The sequence below is a fragment of the Fundulus heteroclitus genome, chromosome 13 (assembly GCF_011125445.2).
Source record: "Fundulus heteroclitus isolate FHET01 chromosome 13, MU-UCD_Fhet_4.1, whole genome shotgun sequence".
NCBI lineage: Eukaryota > Metazoa > Chordata > Actinopteri > Cyprinodontiformes > Fundulidae > Fundulus > Fundulus heteroclitus.
The window spans coordinates 37,417,812-37,441,007 of record NC_046373.1 but is presented as its reverse complement, the minus strand read 5'-3'; the positions used below and the strand labels follow the sequence as shown (position 1 = coordinate 37,441,007).

The following is a 23,196-nucleotide window of genomic DNA, read 5'->3' as shown; positions in this document are numbered from 1 at the left end:
GTTCCGCATGACAAGGACAAAACCGGCCGTTTGCTTCTGAATGTCTTCACGGTTGTGTTTTTTTGGTTGGATGCAGGTTGGCGCTGAGCTGCAGAACCGGGCAGGACTTACAAGAACCTCATGGTTCCTCCAGCTAAACGAGCCCGTGGAATAAAAAAGATAAAAAAAAACACTTTATAAAAGCAAATCAGCAGCTGGAGCATTCAGGCCGTATAAAAGTGACATTTCAGTGAATATTTTAAAACAACAGGCAGGTCGACCCAAACCGGGTCAGAAGTCTCTGGTCCTGGTCCCCCCCCCCTCTCCAGTCTTTCATCATGTGCTCATGTTTTCAAGTAAAGAAAGATTTCTTCCAGCGTTTCTTTCGCCTGCAGGCGTCTCTGTCCGTCAACAAAAAAACAAAAAAAAAACAAAAACCAAACCCAAAGCAACAGCAGCCGGATCAGGAGGACAGCTTGGAGTAGCTGGGGGGGGAAAATTTACGCTTCAGGTACTTGATGATGTAGAGAGGAAGACAGCTGACGAGCGTGATGGCCGACACCTTCCAGAGGAACGGCCAGGTGGTGATGAAGGAGCGGTCTGAGGAGGGAGGGAAGCAGACGGCCAATTAAAACCTTAACGAGCAGGTGGACAAAAACAGCGTTTCTGCAGAGACACAAAGGTTTCAGGAAGTCCGGACCTGCAGCCTCACCTGCTCCCAGGTAAGTTCAGAGCTTCATTAAAACGGCTCCACACACGGTCACAAGCAGGAACCTGTGTCCGTTTCACAGACCCGACATTCAGGGTTTAATAAACGTCTCAAAGGTTTCCTGGACCATCAAGCTGCCGTCTCCTTCCAGAAGAGGGCGCTAACGAGGAGCAGGTGGGTCCAAGAAGAACCACCAGGGACAGACTGGAGCTAAAAACCTCCAGGACTGAACCCGGGTCCAGGTCCAGGTTCTGGACGATTTGTGTCTCTGCAGAATCTTTGACCAATGAGGCGCTAAAACCAGCCGAGCTCCTCTGATTGGTTATTGAACACAATCAAAAATCTGAGACCAAGAACCGCCATGAAGGAGGTCCAGCTGGTTCCAGCCTGAGCAGAGACCCGTTCAGAACCGCCCCGCTCTGCTGGGGTTCTAAAGACAGACAGCGGGACGGACAGCAGGCACACAGACGGCACAGGAACCACGGAGACAGAGGAGAGGGAGGAGGAGGAGGCGGGTTCTGCAGACCTACCGAGGAACGCTCCAAACGACACCCTGCCTACGCCTGCCGCAGACATTAGAGGAGGAGAAGAAGAAGAAGCAGTGAGGAGAGAGGAGAAGAAGAAGAAGCTTCAGCAGAACATCAGAGGGAGCCGTGAACCCGAACTTCTCTGGTTCTGGAGAACATCAGCAGCTAGACGAGGCTCAGCAGAACCTCACATTTTTATGAAATCATGACCCAAAACATCTCCAGCGGTTCTCCTGGCAGCTCGAACCAGTCTTCATCCTTCAGAGCGGCTCTGTTGGACCCTGATGGAGGTTCTTCCAGAACCCCGACCCCCCGACAAACATCAGGGACCTGCTGCCTCGTCGTAAAACACAGAACCCTGCAAGAACCCGGACACGTACCAAAGTACTCGTTGAGGAAGGCGAGCGAGGCGAGGTAGCAGCCCAGGCTGAAGAACTCGGCCAGAACCATGAGCCAGTGCCAGGTCCGGATGGTCAGCGCCACCATCAGCAGCTCGGTGAGGACCAGCGCCGTGAAGGAGATGGCCACCACGTGCACAAACTCAGACTCGAAGAGCAGCAGCGCGCCGTACATCAGGATGCCACCTGGGGGCGCCAGAGACAAGAGTCAGGGTTGAGACCGGATTTTATCACTTTAGAAGAGAGATTCTTTGTGGATTCTGTTGTGGTTTTAAACGTTTTATTTTAAATAAATGTTTTAAAAGAGCCTCAGTTAAACACAGACAACATTTTTAATGAGTTTGTAAATAAATAGATGTTTTAAAAAAGCAGCTTTTCCAGAAAATGAACAGCTTGAAATAATAACTGGTGGTTCTACTCGCTGGAAAAGATCCTGGTTCTTCCAGCAGCTCAACCAGAACCTTCACCTCTGCCTCAACGAGGCTCCATGACACAACGAGTCTCCATGGACCAAAGATGTTCTCAGCTTCTCCGGTTTGACACCAGATGGGCGGTCAAAGTAATTTGGAGGAGTTTCAGGAAGCAGCCCGACCTTCGTTAACCTTCTCCAGGGGCGGAGTCAGCTTCTCTGGACTCAGAGGCTTCTGGTGGATCAGATGGACCATCATGGACCAGATGAACGAGATGGACCACCGTGGACCAGATGGACCATCGTGGACCAGATGAACGAGATGGACCTCCGTGGACCAAATGGACCATCGTGGACCAGATGGACCATCGTGGATAAGATGGACCATCATGGACAAGATGGACCATCATGGATCAGATAAACGAGATGGACCTCCGTGGACCAAATGGACCGTCATGGATCAGATGGACCATCGTGGACCAGATGGACCAGATGGACCATCATGGACCAGTTCTCCAGGTGTTTGGTGGAGAAGGAGGAACCAGTCCCTGCAGCCAGGCTCTGTGATGGTAGGAGGTTGGATCACGGTCTGGCTTTGGATCATCTCCTCTCCTCTGATGGCAGCATTGAAGCAGGAAAGTCCAGCAGAGGTTGTAGAGCAACATCTGCTGCCTTCAGGACCACATCTTCTCCAGGGAACAGATGGAAAACCCCGTTCCCAAGGCCTGGCTGAGGAAGAGGAGGGTACGGCTGAAAGAGGAGCAGTCACGCTCAGGTGCAGGAATGGATGAGGAATCTCTGGAGTTCTCCAGACTTTCTGAACCATTTCATCCCCTCTAACAGACGTTTCTTCTTCTGGGACAACTTGGAGCACAGAAGCCAGAGAATCCTCAGCCCACCTCCAGGCGCTGTCCTGGGAAACCAGCAGCGGGCTCAGCGAGTGTGAAGATAAGGCCCGTTTCAGCTTTAATGTCTGAGGCGGCCGTCTCTGGGCGCCTACTGTATCCTGATAGCCTCCGGCTTCATCATAACTCCCCACAAATTAAGCGTAATTAGCCTTTAATCGCTCACACAGCTTCCATCCAGCGGATTCCTGCGAGTCAGCGTCTGTAAGAAAGCGGCCATGTTTCCCCGCCGTACGGCCCGCTCTGCCCCTCAGAGCAGCTTGGTGGGTCTTTAATTAAAAAACGCCGAGCTGTCAGGAAGTCACGCTCCGGCGGGAACACGGATCTTTCTCGCTCGCTGCGCGGCTTAGCGACCGCACCGATATCGATTTACCGCCCAGACAAAAGGCCGCATGTGAAGGAGGTCTGGAAACCTTAGAGGCTGAGAAACGGACCGTCGGAGAACTTCATGGCGGAGGGGGCGGAGCCACCGAGGAACGTAGAAGGAACCCATAATAAAGATGGAGATGGTTTATAAGAAACTCTGCAAGCTTCAGCTCTGCTCAGTTTTAGTTTCTGCACACTGAACCTGCTGAGATATGGTGATAAGTATTCTCCCCCTGCAGTCAGCATCTGGATCTCTGGGGTTCTGACCCGTTCCTCCAGGCTGGACAGTTTCCTCTGATGATCAGAGATCTTCACGTCTGACCACAGGTTCTCCCTGGTGTTTCTGCTTCCTGCTGCAGGTCATGTGACCCTCAGAGTCCCACAGGAGGACTTTATTTCTCTAATTATGGGACTTTTAAAGGTAACTGGTGGCGCCAAAACTTTTTAGGGGACTTCGTAGCAAAGGAGAAGACATCTACAGCCATTTGAACTTTAAACAAAATAAAACGACAGTTCCTTTGAATCTTTAGAGCAGCCCACCGTCCGTGTCCGCGTGGAAGCAGCTTACCTTGATAGATGCTGATTAGGACCCAGATCAGGAAGGTTTTGAACGATAAGGACCGGCCCTGAAACCCACAAACATCACCGGTCCATTAAAAAGCCCGCGGCGCCGCAGAACCGTCACCATTAGCCACCAACCGGTACCTTGGTCAGGTCTTTGTAAAGTTCTGGGTAGAGCAGGGCCATCTCCGGCTTCACGTCCTGGTCCAGAACCAAGGAGAACACGGGGAACATGGTGTAGATGGTGGCGTACCTGCACAGAACAGAGAACCGTGAGAGGGTTAGGGCGGCATCTGGAGAACCGCATGCAGAAAGGCCCGGATTCAAACCCGGGACCTTGCTGCAGTCAGAAGACCGGTTCTGTTTTAGTCAGAATCCTGCAGAAATCAACGCTGAATTAAAACATTCTTCCTTTATTCCTAAAAGCAAGGCAGCAGGCCTGACCCGCATGGTTCTGACTGATGTTCACGTACCCGACCATGAGGAACCCCTGGTAGAGCGGCACGGACGCGAAGAAGAAGACGGAGGAGAAGACGGCCTGCGGAGGAAAGCGGGAGCAGGATTAGCGGGAGGTCCGATACGCCGGCTGAGGCGGGCAGAGCCAGCGGTTCTGGTACCTGCATGGTGGAGATGATCATGCCTCGGTGCATGACGAACTGGCCCAGCGCCGCCGAGCGCTTGTAGCTGTTCCTGCCGTGGACCATGAGGAGGCGGCCGATGTGTTTGAACTGAGTGATGGAGAAGTCTGCCGCCAGCGACGCCTGCTTCCCTTCCTGCACAGAAACGGGCCGAGTGAGGCGCTGATCCACAGCTGATCCACAGCTGGTCTACAGCTGATCCACAGCCGGACCTCAGCTGATCTACAGCTGGTCCACAGCTGATCCACAGCTGATCCACAGCTGGACATCAGCTGATCCACAGCTGGTCTACAGCTGATCTACAGCTGATCCACAGCTGGACCTCAGCTGGACCTCAGCTGATCCACAGCTGGTCTACAGCTGGTCTACAGCTGGACCTTAGCTGGTCCACAGTTGGACATCAGCTGATCCACAGCTGGTCTACAGCTGATCTACAGCTGATCCACAGCTGGACCTCAGCTGGACCTCAGCTGGACATCAGCTGATCCACAGCTGGACCTTAGCTGGTCCACAGTTGGACATCAGCTGATCCACAGCTGATCCACAGCTGGACATCAGCTGATCCACAGCTGGTCTACAGCTGATCTACAGCTGATCCACAGCTGATCCACAGCTGGACATCAGCTGATCCACAGCTGATCCACAGCTGGTCCACAGCCGGTCCACAGCTGATCCACAGCTGATCTACAGCCGATCCACAGCTGATCCACAGCTGGACATCAGCTGATCCACAGCTGGTCTACAGCTGATCCACAGCTGATCCACAGCTGGACCTCAGCTGGTCCACAGCTGGACATCAGCTGATCCACAGCTGGACCTCAGCTGATCCACAGCCGGTTCACAGCTGGTCTACAGCTGATCCACAGCTGGACCTCAGCTGGTCCACAGCTGGACATCAGCTGATCCACAGCTGATCCACAGCTGGTCCACAGCTGGACATCAGCTGATCCACAGCTGGACCTCAGCTGATCCACAGCCGGTTCACAGCTGGTCTACAGCTGATCCACAGCTGATCCACAGCTGGACCTCAGCTGATCCACAGCTGGACATCAGCTGGTCCACAGCTGGACATCAGCTGATCCACAGCTGGACATCAGCTGGACATCAGCTGGTCTACAGCTGATTCACAGCCGGTCCACAGCTGGACATCAGCTGCACATCAGCTGGTCTACAGCTGATCCACAGCCGGTTCACAGCTGGTCTACAGCTGATCCACAGCTGATCCACAGCTGGACATCAGCTGATCCACAGCTGGACCTCAGCTGATCCACAGCCGGTTCACAGCTGGTCTACAGCTGATCCACAGCTGATCCACAGCTGGACCTCAGCTGATCCACAGCTGGACATCAGCTGGTCCACAGCTGGACATCAGCTGATCCACAGCTGGACATCAGCTGGACATCAGCTGGTCTACAGCTGATCCACAGCCGGTCCACAGCTGGACATCAGCTGCACATCAGCTGGTCTACAGCTGATCCACAGCTGGACATCAGCTGATCCACAGTTGGACATCAGCTGGACATCAGCTGATCCACAGCTGATCCACAGCTGGTCTACAGCTGATCCACAGCTGGACCTCAGCTGATCCACAGCTGGACATCAGCTGGTCCACAGCTGGACATCAGCTGATCCACAGCTGGACATCAGCTGCACATCAGCTGGTCTACAGCTGATCCACAGCTGGACATCAGCTGATCCACAGTTGGACATCAGCTGGACATCAGCTGGTCTACAGCTGATCCACAGCCGGTCCACAGCTGGACATCAGCTGATCCACAGCTGGACATCAGCTGATCCACAGCTGGTCCATCTGCTTCCTAAACTTTCTCCAGCTGCAGGAAGTCAAGTGAAAGTCACTGAGATCACGGAGCTCAGGTGGATTTTACCTTTCCTTCAATCCCGATGCCACAGTCTGCCGCCTGGATCATGCTCACATCGTTTCCTCCGTCACCTGCCGCACATTATAAAATAAAGATAATAAATGTGCTTTTATCATGCAAAGTGCTGGTCTGAGTCTAGGAGGGAGGCTGACTGCCATCTTGTGGCTAAAAGTAGTAATTATCAGTTAATTTGAGAGAATAACTTGCAGCTTAAAGGTGCATAGCCACGTTTTTTAAGTTTATATGTCAGCAGCTTTCTCTGGTTGCATACAAAGTTTTTATGAAAGATTATCAAGTCCTGCTGGCATAGTAGTTGTTATTTTGGTGTTTTATGCTTTGTTTTTTTGCTCAGTTTGTTAGTAAATAAAGCCTTTGATGATTATGATAAAGTGACGACGATTAGGAATGACGTATCGGCTAAATAACATGGAACCACACCCCCTGACCTGAAGGCCTTTGCCACCAAAACCAATAAACTAAATATAAAACTTTCACTTTGGCTCTCAGACCGGACTGGTTTAAGTTTTAATCATCAAACAAAGCCTTCATATTACTGTTTTTTTTTATAATTTTGGCAAATAAAGACATCACTGGGCAAAATGATCTTTATTTAATGTAACTTTCGGAATATAAGGCCTACTTAAAATCTTTAAATCTTCTCAAAAATTGATGGTGCTCCTTATCTATGATCACCGTTTACTGACTGATTTTATTTGGTACAATGTGCTCAGAAATTTGTTAAAATGTGTAAATATGACTTTGGTTAGCATCAAAGCCGCTCCACTCAATGGGTATTAGGAGCATTACGGTACACTGTGTCACTACCTGAGGACCCCTGAGCTGTCTACAGACTGCCTGACTGTAATGTCTAAACTAGAAGTGCATTCATGTGAGGCAGCCTGGAGTACGCGCTAGCAACAATAAACCTAGTAAGTTAATTAATATAAAGTTTATTTTGGCCCTATGTTAGAAACAGGGCAGAGTAGTCCAGCTACTCTATCCTCCTGACAGAGACGATTATAATCTGAAAATACGGTATTAATCAAGCAACCCGGCATTATGGTAGTTCTGCGATACTGCCACTAGATGGCGCCACATCTGTTTATATCTGCTAATCGCCTGAGAGCAAATTATCTTTAACACATTATTAGGATGGAGGCTTTGTGTATATAACCTTATTTTATCATGATCAGCGTATAACGTCACTATGTACCTTTAAAGCTGCATCAGTCAAACTAATTTCTCCGTCGAGTAAAGATGTTAAAAACCTTCAAATAATTAATTCCTCTTTTACTGCAGCAGCCAGAAAAACCTCAAGCTTTAAACGGCCTGCAGGAAGGTCTGGCGTCTGCAGGGAGAGCAGACGGCGGATCCGGAGTTCTGACCCGGTGTCTGAGGCCCACCTATGGCGCAGGTTCTGTTGGCCGTGTGCTGCTGGAGGAGCCGGACGATCTGGGCCTTCTGGGTGGGCGAGCAGCGGCAGCAGACCACGGCGGGGCACTGGCAGGCCAGCTCTACGAACTCGTGCTCGTAGTAGCGCAGGCAGACCTGCAGCGGCAGAAACACACGGGTTCTGCTGGGGTTCTGGACGGCGTTTTGTCTCTGAGACGCTGCGGTTCTGCTTTTGGCTGCAGCCGCGGCCTCATCTGCAGCGGCAGGAAGCGTGACGGAGCCCGAGTACCTCTAGAGAGTCCCCGGAGATGACCAGCGCGCAGTCATGCTTCCGTCTGAAGGCGTTGAGCTCCAGATGGGCCTCTCCTCGGCTGGAGACCTGCTCGAGAGCCACAGCACACAATTAGGCTCAAGAGCACGCGGGCAGCCTGTGGCCTCCGTCTGAGTGGGGGCGCTACGCACCGGCTTGAAGACGTGGATGTCCTGGTTCCTGGAAACCAGATGGGAGCTCTTGGCGATGCAGGTGGCCGTCTCCAGCTTGTCTCCCGTCAGCATCCAGATCTGAGGAGAAACGGGACGCTGAGGACGAGCGGGACCAGCGAGCTGTGGTTCTGGGCGGTTCTGCGCGGTTCTGTTCAGACCTTGATGCCGGCGTTCCTCAGCAGCTCCAGCGTGGGCCTGACGTCCGCCTGCAGCTGATCCTCCACCCCCGTCAGACACAGCAGCTCCATCTCCCTCTCCAGACTCTCCACCACCGCCGCCACCTTCAGGCCGCGGTCGTGGATGCTCAGCTTGGCCTGGTTGTACCGGTTCTGCACCGACAGGGAGAGAGGTCCGATCTAAAACGTGTTCTGAACATAAAACTGAAGATTTTTATTTATTTAGACTGTTATTCAGAGCCAAAGATTCTGAAGATCCGTCCTTGATTCTGGTACCAGAAACCCGAATGAACAGCAGGAAGTTGAAGCAGACGTCAGAACATCGGGTTCAGGTTCTGACGGGTTCTACACGGCCGAGCAGCTCATCCTCACCTCAAAGTCCTGGTACTGCTCCTCAGACAGGCACTTCTTGGCCACCACCAGGGTCCTCAGGCCCTCCCTGGCCATGTTCCCACACTGGCAGGAGGCAAAGCAGACATGTCGGGTTACTCATGGTTCTGCACTTTAAACTAGTTTTTTCTAAACGCCGGACCGCGGGCCGGTACCGCTGTGTGGGTCCACTTGGTACCGGGCCGGACAGATAGAATAGATAACCTACATCTGAACAATGTTTAAACCCAAGAACTGTCCGGACTCGGGTCACGTGATGCGGTACCGCTAAGATTAAACAACCATTTAACAAACAGAACCAGGAGTCCAGCTACCGCAGCAGGTGGTTCTGACCCAACAGGCCCGCTCTGCATAATATGTGGCAACCAGCTGAGTTGAACACCGACCAACAGAATCTGGGTCTTCCTGTCCTGATCCGTATCTCAGAACCACATGTGGACCTGCAAATCCAGAACTTCCTCTTTCTGTTCCTTCATCATCACAGACCACAGCAGCGTCCCGTCATCGCTCAGGAGAACCGGGCCACCAGAACCGACTCCAGAACCAGACGGGAAACTCCTACGACAGAGTTTCTACTTTCAGGAGGACGAGAGAGAAACGCCTGGAGAACAAAGGCGTCCCCAAACGTCTCCAGACCCGGAGGACACCAAGAATCAGAGCCGGCAGAACCGATGTGGGTCAGACGATGGCGGCGCCAGGACCGCTGCTGCAGAGGAACGCCGCGTCCGCCTAAACCACGACAGCAGCAGACGTCAATAGAGAATAAGAGCCTGTGGTGCAGCTCAGAGGACGGGGACACAGCGACGGACGGCGCGTTACTTCTGATATGAACGCCTGATCGGTGCTGCTGATTGGTTATTGACGGGCCGGGCCCGAGCGCCGCCCGCTGCTCTGACAGCAGGATATTACAGCCAACAGCTCTGTTCATGAATATGACAGATACTGATTACATCAACTTTATGTAGGTCACTAATTAAATCAGAGGCTGCCCCCGGTGCCAAATGATCCAATAACGCCAATATGGTGATGATGATGATGATGATGATGATGATGATGATGATGATGATGAACAACCATGAGATGAGGAAGATGTTTCAGCTGGAACCGCCCCAAAATAAATCCTCATTAGGGCCAGAAAACCCTTACCTGACTCCGCCAGATAGATTTGCTCCGCATATCCATCTGGAAACCTTCCGTTGAAGTAATTTTGGGAAGGGGCGAAAATACTGGTTAGCTGATTGGCCTATGTTGGTGATAGACGGGCCAAATGAACCAATCAGATTCGTCGTCGCTCTGTTACGAGCGATGACGAAAACACGACCACAAGCCAAGCTACTCTTGCTGCTGCAGGTAAAGGCTCGTTAGCTCAGCAAAGAAATATTCTGTAATTCCGATAAAACTTGCTCAATAGCCACGCTAACGCTAGTTTCATCGGCTGAAGCCGCCATGTTCTTTAGACTGAACTGTCGCGCTTCTGGTTGCGTCACACCTCAACCCGCCTCAAAGCCAACGCTGATTGGACGTTCGTTTGGTGAACGGCTCCAAATTTTCTTTAACGGAGAGTAGCCAGACTGATCTGCGAGTGAAACCTTGAAAGCTCGCGAGATCAGGATGGTCTCACGAGGCTAAGAAAACCCAACCAGACGGGTGAAAACGGCCTAGTCAAAGTCCACCTGGACCAGCAGCCAGGCTGGTTCTGCAAAGTTCTGACCCAGGAGGGCCGGAAACGCACGCCACACTTCTCAGATTATCATTTATAAAAAAAAACGTCCTAATCAAGCTGTTATTGAAGCTCATGGCTGTAATGTTGGCGGTGTGAATATTTTAGGCCCCGCCCTCACCTCCTCCTCCAGCCAGTCGTTATACTGGACGATGGTCGCCATCGCCACGTCGGCCCCCTTCATGTAGAAGGTGATTTCCCCCGTGGACTCGTCCCGCAGGATGATGCCCATCCGTTTGCTCTCAGAGGTGAAGGGGAAGATCTGCAGGATGAGGAAGGAGAGGATCTGTCCTGACGGCGTCTTCAGCTGCAGCGTGGTCAGGTCCCGGTTGACCAGGGTCAGGCCCACGCTCTCCGTCCAACGCACCAGCGCCACCTGCAGGACACGGGACATCAGAATCATTTCAGACCTGAAGCTGCATCAGTTCTGAGGCTCCTCACCTCCGTCTATGGGAGGTCAGGTCGACGCAGGATTTAGTTTTATGAAGGAGACCCAGATATCTCTACAGCAACAATCTCTGGCTCCTCCAAATTTATTACCCCAACCCAAGAGTTCTGGGTCTTCCCCTGGATCTCCTTCCTGATCCGATGACCCACCTCACCTTAAAGCCTTTTTTTTAAATATTTTACTTAATTTTTATTTAAATTTTTGCAACTCACATAGACATATAAATACACGCCCACATGTAGTCTGCTGCTCTTCACTGACCGATACACTTAAAGCAACTTTAGAAGTATTAAACGCTTCAGGTTACATGATTAAACATGAGTAACATACAAACATAGCTGTAGTTGGTAAATTAATACAGGGCGCAAATGAAGATAAATGAGTGAAATAGAAATAAAATTAAAAATAATACATAAAAATAAGAGAGAAATATAAAATATATATAAAGAGAAGAGAATTTTACTGCATTAGCATGGTCATGGCCGGACATTCAGTCCATTTGAACACAAACTAAAGGTGCAGAACTTTAGCGCCTTCAACTTATCTTAATTTATATTGATAGATAAACTAAAGATCAAACATCTTTCAGCTTCTGATAAATCTCTCCGATGCTTCTGTCCTCAGGCCACCTGTACGTCTTCACCCTACAGGTGTGTCCCGTCACCTGACCTGTGTTCTGAGCCCTGAGTTCGGTTCGTTCCACGTTCTTTACTGTGATTTATTTCACCAGAGGAGATGAACCAAAACAGCAGGAGCTGCTCAGATCTGATGCTTGAGAGAACGAAACTCTGACGTCTTTTTGTCTCGCCGAAGAAAATTAAATATTGATCAGCCTGAGGCGACAGAGACAGGAGAGGATGAGGAAACCAACACAGATCCAGTAGGTGTGGAGGAACGTAAACTGATTTTATATCTTCACTGTGATCACAAAGTTTCTCTTCTTTAAGCTACACTAAACCTCCCGCTGTCCCTCCTGACAAAACCCGCCGTTATTCTCCCACATCAATTATGCTTTAATTGGAAAGGCCTCGGTGCGTTCCACCTGGCTGGTTCCTCGGCCCTAAAAGCTCCCGGCTCAGAAAGCCGTTAAGGTGCCTTCAGGGAACGAGCTGCATTCTTCCTCCAGTCCGGGAAATAAATCCCCAGGAAGCGTACAGTGACCGTTAAACCGATTAACCTCCAACAGGAGCTCGTGACCTCCGACCTTCAGCCAATAAATAAAAACAGTCTCTGCTCCTGGTTATTTGTCAGGTCTACAGCAGGAGGAGGAAGCTACAAAGTATTGATAGCTCTAACTTTTCTACATTGTGTCGCATTAAGAACCTTCTGATTATAGGTTGGAGACATGAGCCGACATATTCAATCGAAGTTAAACTCTCACGGATTTCATCCTTCAGGTAGTTGTTAATATTAATAATAATAATAATAATAATAAGTTGTTGTAGGTAGATTTATCAGGAGTTCAACACTGCTGATATTTTTACTAATGATCATCAGAAAACTACACTGCATCTTCCTAATTTGTTGCGATCTTGCTGTATTTTTCATGTCTTCAATGATTTGTGGAGTTCCTCAGGGTTTCATTCTCGGACCACATTTTATTTCCTTGCATCTTAAACTGATGTTTTAATGTTGTATGCTGAGCTCGCTGTCCCTGGTTTCATATAAAGTGTTGAATGAAATTTCATTTAGACAACCAAAGCTAAATGCTTTTCACTTCTAAACCAACAGCTGAAGCTCTTGTACAGCCAAAGCCTTTTATTTGGCACAAACTAAAACTAAAATGCAATTTTTTGACGTTTTTTAAGAAGAATCTAAAATTTAGAATAACAAAAACAAGTAAATTATTCAACCCAACGAAGTATTTTGAATAACTTTCATCTCCTAATTTGGAATTTATAGTATCTTCATGGTCAGACGACCCAAATGAGGCCAAATCAAAGGTCCTGCTAACTGCTAACATCCAAAGACCCTCAATTAGATTTACAAAGAGCACGTTGATCATTCTGACGCGCTCACGTACCGCCAGTGTGCGTGCTCGTTAGCTCATTCCTCTTTAGCTCGTTAGTTTTCGCTTGCTGGCTACACACTTTCAGTGTTTACATAGCTCTCAACTCTCACGCATTGACCGTGTGACACACGCATTTCACTAACTTCACACGCTCACACGCAAACATGGAATTTCACACGCATAAAAATCACAAAGCCCCTCTGGGCTGCGGACGACAAAACTCCGCCTTCTGCTGAGCTGTTTCTGCTTCTTTCACAGCTTGTGGCCATCAGTAATTCCTGCTGCAGTTCGTGTTAACAGAGCAGCAGGAAGAGTGATCAGAGTTATGAATAATTTTAGTCTTAACAGTGGTGAAAGTGAGCCGGTAAGGTCCTGTACTACGTACACAGGAGGGGGGGGGGGGAGAGCTGCTGCGAGATGACCAGTTCATTCAGAACCAGTCATGGCTGCACGCTGATCATAAAACAGTTCTGCTAACCAGATGCAGTTTAAAACGCCACTTGGTCAGTTTATAAGTTTCGTTTTTATTAATTCTGCATTTTTTAACTACATGCACCGTATTTCTGTGCCTCCGCGCTTGCTCCTCTCCCCCCTCCTTTCCCTCGGAGCAGGTGCTTTCTGGGCGTCAGTGCGCCCAGAGCAATAGAAATGTGTCTGGTCAGCGCGGCGACTGACTGAGAAACCTGTCGCTGTGAAAGGTGATGAGAATGTTATAAACTGTAACAGTCTAGAAGTGCATTGAGCTGAAAAGAGGGAGATATCAGCAGCTGGATCGTGCGTAAAGACGCAGCGTGAACCTCTGTGAGCTTCAGTGTTGCTGCTGAGGGGACCATAAAGGCTTGATGAAACTCAGCCTGATTCACCAATCAGGTTATAGATTTACAATGATAAACAACCCATAGATGAATGTGTAACAGTTTAATAATTCGGTCAGTAATTAACATCTACTTAATTTTATTCAGTATTATTTGAACAATTGTGTATTATTTATGTTTTAATCCATTAACTGAACAATAAAGTATTAATACGTCTCTTTCTCTTTTTAACACAAGTAATACATGTCTACTTCATTGTCTGGTGGGATAAAAATGAGATGCAGTTGACTCCACCGGCTCTTCCAGGGTCCGGTTAGCCCCGCCCCAAACAAGCCCCGCCCCCAAATTAGCATAATCTCACTCTTTTGATAAAAGTTGAGAGGTCTGGTGTTTATGTATCCAGTTATCTTAGTGACCAGCTTAGCAGTTAGCTTAGTGACCAGCGTAGCAGTTAGCTTAGCGATCAGCTTAGCAGTTAGCTTAGCGATCAGCTTAGCAGTTAGCTTAGCGATCAGCTTAGCAGTTAGCTTAGCGATCAGCTTAGCAGTTAGCTTTGGTGTTAGCCGTTCATTGTAGCTTTGAACATGGCTGAGAGTCACAAGAAGCAAACCACTTTCAGGTTTATGAGAAGAAGAGGAAGGCCTCAGTAGAAATAAATAAGACCAGAGTGGATTGTTTTTCACGTGATCTGGAAAAAAAAAAAAAAAAAAAAAAAAAAAAAAAAAATTTAAATTACTGACCTTTAAAGGTTTGCAGGCGGTAGAACAAACCATTTTTGGTTGTAGATGTTTTTGTGTTTTACTCGTCATCTTTAGTCCCTTTCTTGAAACACTTTTGGAGCCGTTTGTAAATGTTCACCGTTGTAAAACCTTCTTTACTGTTTTTGCCCCTCAGGCTCTTTGCTTTGCTGAATCCAACTCATCCCTTTTTAATAACTGCCCTGCGACACCGTACTCCCACCATCACCACCATCTTCAGCATCATCACGGCTTCTCCATTATGTGCGTTTACCTCGTCCGGACTGGAGGCCTGGTAGGTCCGGTTGTCGTCGCTGAAGTCCTGGTCGGCCTCTGCAGACTCCGTCTCTCCGTTCACGGCGGCGTGGGACTCGTAGACGGGCGTCACGTTGTGACACAGGGCGATGGCCTTCACCGCCTCGTTGATGCGACTGTGGACGCTCTTCCGGACCTTCGGGCCCGACGGCTGGTTTTTCCACGCCGGCGTGGCGCTGCTGGCGCCCCCTCCAGACTGCTGAGAGGTCATCTGAAATATCGTGAGAGATTTGTTGTTTTTTTTTAAATCCAAGCTACTTCAGGACCGGTTCAGAGAGACCCGTTCTCCTGGATCAGGATCTGACAGAACTAAATGTTTCAGAAATGAATCGTATTTCATGACAACGTTAATTGGACCAAACCCCTGAAGAGGTGCAGCAGGTTGAGGAGAAAATCAGAACCCAGCAGGTGGGCCCGGGCTGAGCGGAGCGGCTCCGGCCCGTTTTGGCTGCCCTGAGCCATTTCTCATTAGCTGAGATTACACACGAGGGCGTGGGGCAGATGGTTCCAGCTCCAGCAGCTGTTTGGATCTGGCCGACGGCGAACAATATCATTCTGTCCCGGCTGCGGCCAGATCCGAGCCACCCAGCGAGGAGAACCCGAGGGACGCGGCGTGATGAATGGACCTCATGAGCAGCTTTCCTGGAATCCGTCCCTCGTCATAAAAACTGATTAAATCACAGCGACGGAGCAGGAAGTGAAACACGGGGCAGACGGGGATTCAAACTCCAAACCCAGACCTCAGAAGGTTTGAATTATCCTCCCATTTAAAATTTTAAGGGATGGATTTTAGGAAAGCTGTTGAAAGGCAGCAGAAGTAAACCTAAGACTGCAGCAGGTTGTCTTTAAGGGAAGTAGCAACGAGTTTAAGGATCTCTGCAGGGATTCAGGCCGTAAATCTGATCCAACACAGCGGGCCGGTCAAGATGCTCCGCTAATAACGGCTCTCCAGATGGATTATCGGCTCCACTCCTCACCACCTGAAGGAGGGCCACTTCAGCCGCATCCTCACATGAAAAGGCCCCAACAGAGAGCGCTGAGGGCCGGCCACCAGCTGGGCCCGCTAAGACCCAAACTGAGCTGCCGACCTGACCCACGGGCCAGCAAGTGGACTCAGGGGGGGGGGGACATGAAATTACATTCAAAGCTGAGGAATTCACCTCAACAAATCCCAATTTACATGAAAATAAAATTAAAATAAAGATGCGGGATTATTTCTGCAGATCTCCACCAAACCAGCACCAGCTGGGAGTTAAACCAGCAACCCTGCAGATGTATTTATCTAAATGAATCCAAGCAATAAAGGGGAGGCGTCCGCTAACCGCTGCTCACCTGTGGGTAGGACTGGATTATGTGGCTCTGGATCTCGTCCATGGTGTCGGTGCCGTAGGAGACGGTTCCGAGGTGCAGCCGCTTGAAGATCATCTCGTTCTGCGTCAGAGTTCCTGCAGGTCAGAGTCGGTTTTAAACAGAACGAACCAAAACGTGATCGTCTGTGACAGAAACGCAGGAACTCAACCCAGGCGGAGATCAGAGAACGTTAAACACCAGAATTCATGAGAACCCGGTGATCAGAACCATGGGTCACATCAGAACCCGCCCAGGACGGAGAACCTGCTCGTCACGGAGAGTCAGGCTGAGTCCGTCACATTAAAGCCGGTTTAAATATTTTATCGTCAGCCGCTTCCTGCATGGAGCTGCCGGAAAAAAAAACGTTTCTGCATATAATTAAAATGAAATATATAAAGAAATAAAATTTAAATGCATTAATATATAACGAAATAAACAATAAATTAAATGAAATAAATTTTTTTTATAAAATTACAAAAAACTGAAATCTGGAAATATATAATGAAATAAAATAAACGATAATGAATAAATTAAAATAAAAAAAAACCTTAGAAAAATTTATTGAAATCTGGAAATATATAAAACTAAAAGAAAAAAGTTAAATAAAATAAAAAATATAAAAGAAATATGGAAACATATGATGAAATAATAGAAATGGGTATAAAATGAGGTATAAAAATAAAACATAAAAATTAAATAGAAATAACTATGAAAGAGAACATGAATAAACCCAGATGTGGTGACTGTACCACCCAGGTTTGGCTCGTGCAGGCTGTGCTCAGATCAGTGGGCTGATCAGAACCCGCTGATCAGAACCCGGTCAGGAGTCCATCCCTCCGACATGTTGAATGATGTCATCACATTGCTTTAAGACCCTCCAGATCATCATCTGCATTAAATCTGGACGAAGCCGCCTAATATTGGCCTGTTTTCATCAGATGTCTCCAACTTAAAGAGTTTAAACAAAGAATGACGTCGACCTCTGCTGCGGAGGTTCTAGAGGTTATTTTCATAGAAAAAGGAGGTAATTTGTGTGTTTTCACAGAATAATCAAAGTGTCACCAGGTTTAAATAATACAAGTGGCATCAAATCATTAATTACCTTTACCAAAATAATAAGTACAGTATTTTTCAGACTATAAGTCACACGTTTTTCATATTTTGGCCAATCCTGCGATTTATATATCAGTTTTAAATGGTAATTCATACTGACCAACATGAACTAAGGAGTAAACATTACCGTCTGTAGCCACAAGAGGGCGCTCTGGGTTTGTGAAAACTACATGCTGCTCCTCTACCACTTAAAACTTAATTAAAACATTAATTTATAGACAAAGACTGAACACATGTACATATGTTGTTTCTCTGTTTCAGTATCATTCACACAGCAGAACGTTTCATGGAGCAGCTCTAAGGAACCAGACAGAACCGTTACTGGGCCGTCTGTGAAGCTAACAGCAGCTAGCGCTAGCTTACAGCTCTGTTGTCTGTGCGGGTTATAACTTCTCTGATGAACGTCAGCTTTATGTTGCTCTATCGTACAGTTAGCTTAGCACGTAGCACCGTTACGCCCACGGTCTGATTTCAGCATAATTGACAACTTTCAGGGTAACATTTCAACATTTACGCTGAAATGGATAAAACTTTGCTGGTTGAAGTTGCTAATTTACTCCAATCATCCTCTCAGGTATGTTGTGGATGCTGCTGTGTAATTTAATAAAATGGTTTACCAGATTAAATGTGAGTTTTTAGTCTTGGATTGAGTGAAATAAAGGTCGAAATAAATGTGGCTTGTTTTTTCGTCTTTATGACGTAAAGGGGAAAAAACAAAATCCCCACTGGATGTTTTAAAAGCTATCAGGTAAAGGGACTGATGACGGCTCCCACCTGTCTTGTCCGTCAGCAGGTAGACCAGCCGGCCCAGTTCTTCTGGGATGGTGCTGGTTCTGACCACGGTGCCGGGGATGTTCTCGTCCTTGGTGATCATCCATCCGTACGCGGACTTGCCCATGTCCAGGTTGACCCGCAGGCTGCAGCCAGAACACAGAACATCGTTGCACTTTCTACATTCACACCCCAGCGTGGAGACCGGTCCATTCAGAACCACACAGCACCTGATGGGAATGATGTAGGAGAAGAGGACCACGAAGCGGAAAAGGTTTCGGAACCACGGGCCCACAAAGCCCTGCAGCGCCACCATGACGACAGAGAGAACCACCTGGGCCAGGAACAGAGCTTTGGTGAGGCGGTTCAGCTCCAGGTCCAGAAGGCCAACCTGCAGCGGGTCCAAACCAAAGAATTACCGCCATGCTAGCAGAACCAGAGCCTATTGTGTCAACAAACATGTTAATCCTTTTCTGACGTCTTATTCTGGAGGAGGCTCGGTTCTGAAACCTTCCAACACCGGACAGAACCGCAGCCTTTTCTCATGCAAACTGCAGGTTTCAGCTAAACGCTGCGCGGCGTCATCAGCGCGCTGAACTTTTCTGTTAAACAGCCTAAAAAAAAAACAAAAAAAGGTTCCCATAAAGAGCAGGATTGTCTTTTATTTCTGGAGAGCATCTCCAGCCAATGGAGCATGTGGGAAAAAGATGTCAAATAAAGACGCGGCCGTCCCCTTTCTGGCAGCGCCGCCTCGGACACAGAGGCCTTTCATGTGATGCACCACGCTTACAAAAACATCCCAACATAACATCCCTTCTCCTTCACACAGAGAAAGGCAGGGGAGGGGGCCAGCATGTACAAAAAGCAGCGTAACCCCCAACCTGAACATCCCCGGAGGACTGGGCCGGCCGCGGGAGCACTGTGACCGATGGACCCCCCCAGCAGCACAGCGCCGCCCCCCCCCCCCCCCCCCCCCCGCTGCCGCCTCGCTACATGCTTCATGCTTGAGCAATTGAGAAAAATAGCAGGTTTGGGTGGATTAAAACGGAGAAAAATTAAGACGGAGAACAGAGAGCAGGGCTGAAAAGCAAAGGGTTCTCCCTGCAGGAACAATGGCCGCTCCGCGTTTTCCAAGGCTGGCCGGGGATCAGATGAAGTCATTATTCATTCAGTCAAGGGGGCAAAAAAAGGGACTCAATTACCCCAAAGTAAAGATGCTATCAGAGAATAAAAGTGCGTGTTTCAGTCCTTCATTCAGCCCCCAGCCATTAAAACCCAAAGGAATGACTGGAGCGGCCCCGATTCTATCCAACATGTGTGTGAAATCTGCTGAAGAATGGCCGCCCCAGAACATGAATATTCATGGAACCCAGCACTAAAGGTCCTCCAGACTGCGGCGCATGGATGCACGGTAACGTCTGGCAGCTCCACAGCCGGGTTTCCCCATCAGAACCACAGCCAGAGTCAAGAACCTTTCAGTTTTCCAGCTCCGCAGTGAGGACCGTTCAACATCACCAAAAAACTACAGAACGTTCCTTTATCTTCACCTCTGACTAGTTTGCTTTATTCTTTTAACCAAATAATATCCGGCCGGGTTAAACTTTTGTTGTTGGTCAGGCTTAAATTTCTCTGTGTCCATTAGTGATTTTATCTTTTATAAAATGGACTGACTGGACAGTGGAACACCTCAAGGCCCAGCTGTTGGCTCATTGTCATTTTATCTTTACAAGTTTCTTTTTTTCAAGGCAAATTAATTAGTATAGCAGTACAGAGACAATGCAAAGTGCTTTACATGATTAAAATATAGGAAAATAAAACAGGAAAAAGCAAGTTGAGATAAAATGTTGAAACAAAATAAAACATGGAAAATGGAAACTAAAAGCAAATATTAATGGTTTTAAAAACAGTTGGACTACAAAGTTGAACTAATGATGTTTCAGTAAAACAGTTTAACTAGAACAGTCGGAGGCAATCCTAACAGAAGGATTTTAAAGTCTATTCTCTGAGATCCAGGGAGCCATGGAAGGACTTCAGAACCGGGTCCATGTTCTCTACGTTCTTAGTCTTAGTGAGGACTTCAGAACCGGGTCCATGTTCTCTACGTTCTTAGTCTTAGTGAGGACTTCAGAACCGGGTCCATGTTCTCTACGTTCTTAGTCTCAGTGGAAGGACTTTAGAACCGGGTCCATGTTCTCTACGTTCTTAGTCTTAGTGAGGACTTCAGTACTGGGTCCATGTTCTCTACGTTCTTAGTCTTAGTGAGGACTTCAGAACCGGGTCCATGTTCTCTACGTTCTTAGTCTTAGTGGAAGGACTTCAGAACCGGGTCCATGTTCTCTACGTTCTTAGTCTTAGTGGAAGGACTTCAGAACCGGGTCCATGTTCTCTACGTTCTTAGTCTTAGAGAGGACTTCAGAACCGGGTCCATGTTCTCTACGTTCTTAGTCTTAGTGAGGACTTCAGAACCGGGTCCATGTTCTCTACGTTCTTAGTCTTAGAGAGAACTTCAGAACCGGGTCCATGTTCTCTATGTTCTTAGTCTTAGAGAGGACTTCAGAACCGGGTCCATGTTCTCTACGTTCTTAGTCTTAGTGAGGACTTCAGAACCGGGTCCATGTTCTCTACGTTCTTAGTCTTAGTGGAAGGACTTCAGAACCGGGTCCATGTTCTCTACGTTCTTAGTCTTAGTGGAAGGACTTCAGAACCGGGTCCATGTTCTCTACGTTCTTAGTCTTAGTGAGGACTTCAGAACCGGGTCCATGTTCTCTACGTTCTTAGTCTTAGTGAGGACTTCAGAACCGGGTCCATGTTCTCTACGTTCTTAGTCTAAGTGGAAGGACTTCAGAACCGGGTCCATGTTCTCTACGTTCTTAGTCTTAGTGAGGACTTCAGAACCGGGTCCATGTTCTCTACGTTCTTAGTCTTAGTGAGGACTTCAGAACCGGGTCCATGTTCTCTACGTTCTTAGTCTTAGTGGAAGGACTTCAGAACCGGGTCCATGTTCTCTACGTTCTTAGTCTTAGTGAGGACTTCAGAACCGGGTCCATGTTCTCTACGTTCTTAGTCTTAGTGAGGACTTCAGAACCGGGTCCATGTTCTCTACGTTCTTAGTCTTAGTGAGGACTTCAGAACCGGGTCCATGTTCTCTACGTTCTTAGTCTTAGTGGAAGGACTTCAGAACCGGCTCCATGTTCTCTACGTTCTTAGTCTTAGTGAGGACTTCAGAACCGGGTCCATGTTCTCTACGTTCTTAGTCTTAGTGGAAGGACTTCAGAACCGGGTCCATGTTCTCTACGTTCTTAGTCTTAGTGAGGACTTCAGAACCGGGTCCATGTTCTCTACGTTCTTAGTCTTAGTGGCAAATTTCCTCCACAAACAATTCAAACTGTTAACATTTGTCATTTACTAATATAAAATATCTCATTCACTCCCTTGAGTCCCTAATTCTGAGGATTTACCAACTGATTTATCAGTTGTCATTTAATAAGGAGAAAAATACGCAAATATGTAGAAAAATTTAGAAATTCATGCATCTTATAAAATATTGAAAGGTTTTGATTTTGATGTTTTCTCTTAATCTGGATCCTTTTTCTTTTTCTATTGTGCAAAATAAAATAAAACAGAGAAATCAGATAAATTTATATCCTTGAACACAACAAACAGGTTGGAGGCGTTCGAGGCGCTTCATCTCAGAATGAGGACTCTGCAAACCTCCAACATTGAAATTAAAACCGTTTCTACTGTGGAGACAGGAATCCACAGCAGGACGTTTGAGCTAAAACATGGAGGAGAGTATTGGTTCCAACTCCTCCGTCTTTATTGAAGCTCCTCTTCAATAAAGACGGCGCTCATCGTTTCCGCTCAGACAACATCGCTGCGACACGGAGCCGCTCCGCCTGCAGCGTCCTGTCGCATTGATCCGCCGCAGCTTTGTCCTCGGCAGCTAAAAACATTCCTGTGAGTTCGGCTGAGCTGTATCGACTGCCTCCCTGATCTCCAGTCCCCATATTGGCACTTCTGACATCGTCTCCTTGAAATATCGAGTGGCTCGGAGCTGCAGAGCTCACAGAGAACCGCCGGCTGCCGCTCCGGCGCTCTAAATGAAAGACGGACGTGTCGAAACGCCGCCGCCGCAGAGCAAAGTCAGAGTCGCTGCCAGCATCAGCTGGAGGTTCCCACTGATCCTGTGCCTTCACCAGGAAGCGTCACATGGATCACTTCAGCTAAACATTTAAATACGGGTTATTTTCTTTAATCAGCGACTCGTCCTGACCTTTAGCGGCGGCAGCTGCAACATGTCAGGGTTTAAAACATTACCATCAGGGTGAGTTAGTGATGATGAAACGCTTACAGAAGGAGAAACGCGCTCTTTCTGAGGAATCCAGTCCTCTGGAGAGTTTATCTTAAACTAAAATACCATCTTCCCAAACTTTCCTGAGACAACATAGAGGTCTTACTGTAAAATGTTACCTTCCTGCTCTGATTAGAAGTATAACGAGGCTACTAACGTCTGACAGTGCGTGTTGTCCCGCAGTCATAAAAAGCTCTAGTTTCCATTTCAGAGGCAGCTAGCAGCCTAGATCAGGAGTTTATCGCATCGTTTTATCCTCATCTTAACGTGAAATTCCAGCCAGTTTATTGTTTTAGCTACTTTCTTATCTGCTGGTTTGAGCGCATCATGAATAGAGAGAACTTAAAAAATATTAATTTAATGCAGTTACTTTGTGCAGTTTGGTGATAAAAGTCTCACTTGTTAACGTAACTAGTGTCCTAAAGAAACTATTTTAATGTTGTTTTAATGTGTTATATGTTACACTGTTAAATCTTTTTTAAGCACAGTGTGTGTGTTTATTTGGTTAATTGATAAGCAGTTACAGCCAGAGTTACCTAAAAAGCTGTAAATAATCTTTAATTGTCAATTTCATCGTTCTCACAATAGTACCACAATATATCGTGATTAGATTTAAAGTCCATATCGCCCACCCCCCAGTCCAGATACTTCTAAAAAAGAAAATGAGAACATTGTTAAAGAGCCTAATTAGCATCTAAACGGCGTCATAATCTACGTCTTTACACCGCCAGTCCGAGTCGAGGCTCGACATC

The 23,196-nt window shown here is 47.8% G+C and overlaps 1 protein-coding gene across 2 annotated transcripts in view; it reads right to left on the bottom strand.

Moving 5' to 3' along the window:
• Nucleotides 1–289: 289 nt before the first annotated feature.
• atp9b (ATPase phospholipid transporting 9B) overlaps nucleotides 290–23,196 on the bottom strand; it is a 44,041-nt gene continuing 21,134 nt past the window's right edge. Inside the window, exons 12-29 of one of the 2 annotated variants that reach the window (XM_036145665.1) lie at nucleotides 18,324–18,484; nucleotides 18,097–18,239; nucleotides 16,192–16,304; nucleotides 14,819–15,070; nucleotides 10,655–10,909; nucleotides 8,796–8,879; nucleotides 8,406–8,576; nucleotides 8,227–8,325; nucleotides 8,054–8,143; nucleotides 7,776–7,920; nucleotides 6,379–6,443; nucleotides 4,472–4,627; nucleotides 4,328–4,392; nucleotides 3,999–4,107; nucleotides 3,862–3,919; nucleotides 1,596–1,799; nucleotides 1,219–1,251; nucleotides 290–579 (exon numbers count right to left, since the gene is read on the bottom strand). In XM_036145665.1, the coding sequence (XP_036001558.1) occupies nucleotides 443–579; nucleotides 1,219–1,251; nucleotides 1,596–1,799; nucleotides 3,862–3,919; nucleotides 3,999–4,107; nucleotides 4,328–4,392; nucleotides 4,472–4,627; nucleotides 6,379–6,443; nucleotides 7,776–7,920; nucleotides 8,054–8,143; nucleotides 8,227–8,325; nucleotides 8,406–8,576; nucleotides 8,796–8,879; nucleotides 10,655–10,909; nucleotides 14,819–15,070; nucleotides 16,192–16,304; nucleotides 18,097–18,239; nucleotides 18,324–18,484 (2,340 nt within the window). In that variant the 3' untranslated portion in view covers nucleotides 290–442. The remainder of the gene's footprint in view (nucleotides 580–1,218; nucleotides 1,252–1,595; nucleotides 1,800–3,861; nucleotides 3,920–3,998; nucleotides 4,108–4,327; nucleotides 4,393–4,471; nucleotides 4,628–6,378; nucleotides 6,444–7,775; nucleotides 7,921–8,053; nucleotides 8,144–8,226; nucleotides 8,326–8,405; nucleotides 8,577–8,795; nucleotides 8,880–10,654; nucleotides 10,910–14,818; nucleotides 15,071–16,191; nucleotides 16,305–18,096; nucleotides 18,240–18,323; nucleotides 18,485–23,196) is intronic. The other variant, XM_036145666.1, reaches the window with a different exon arrangement.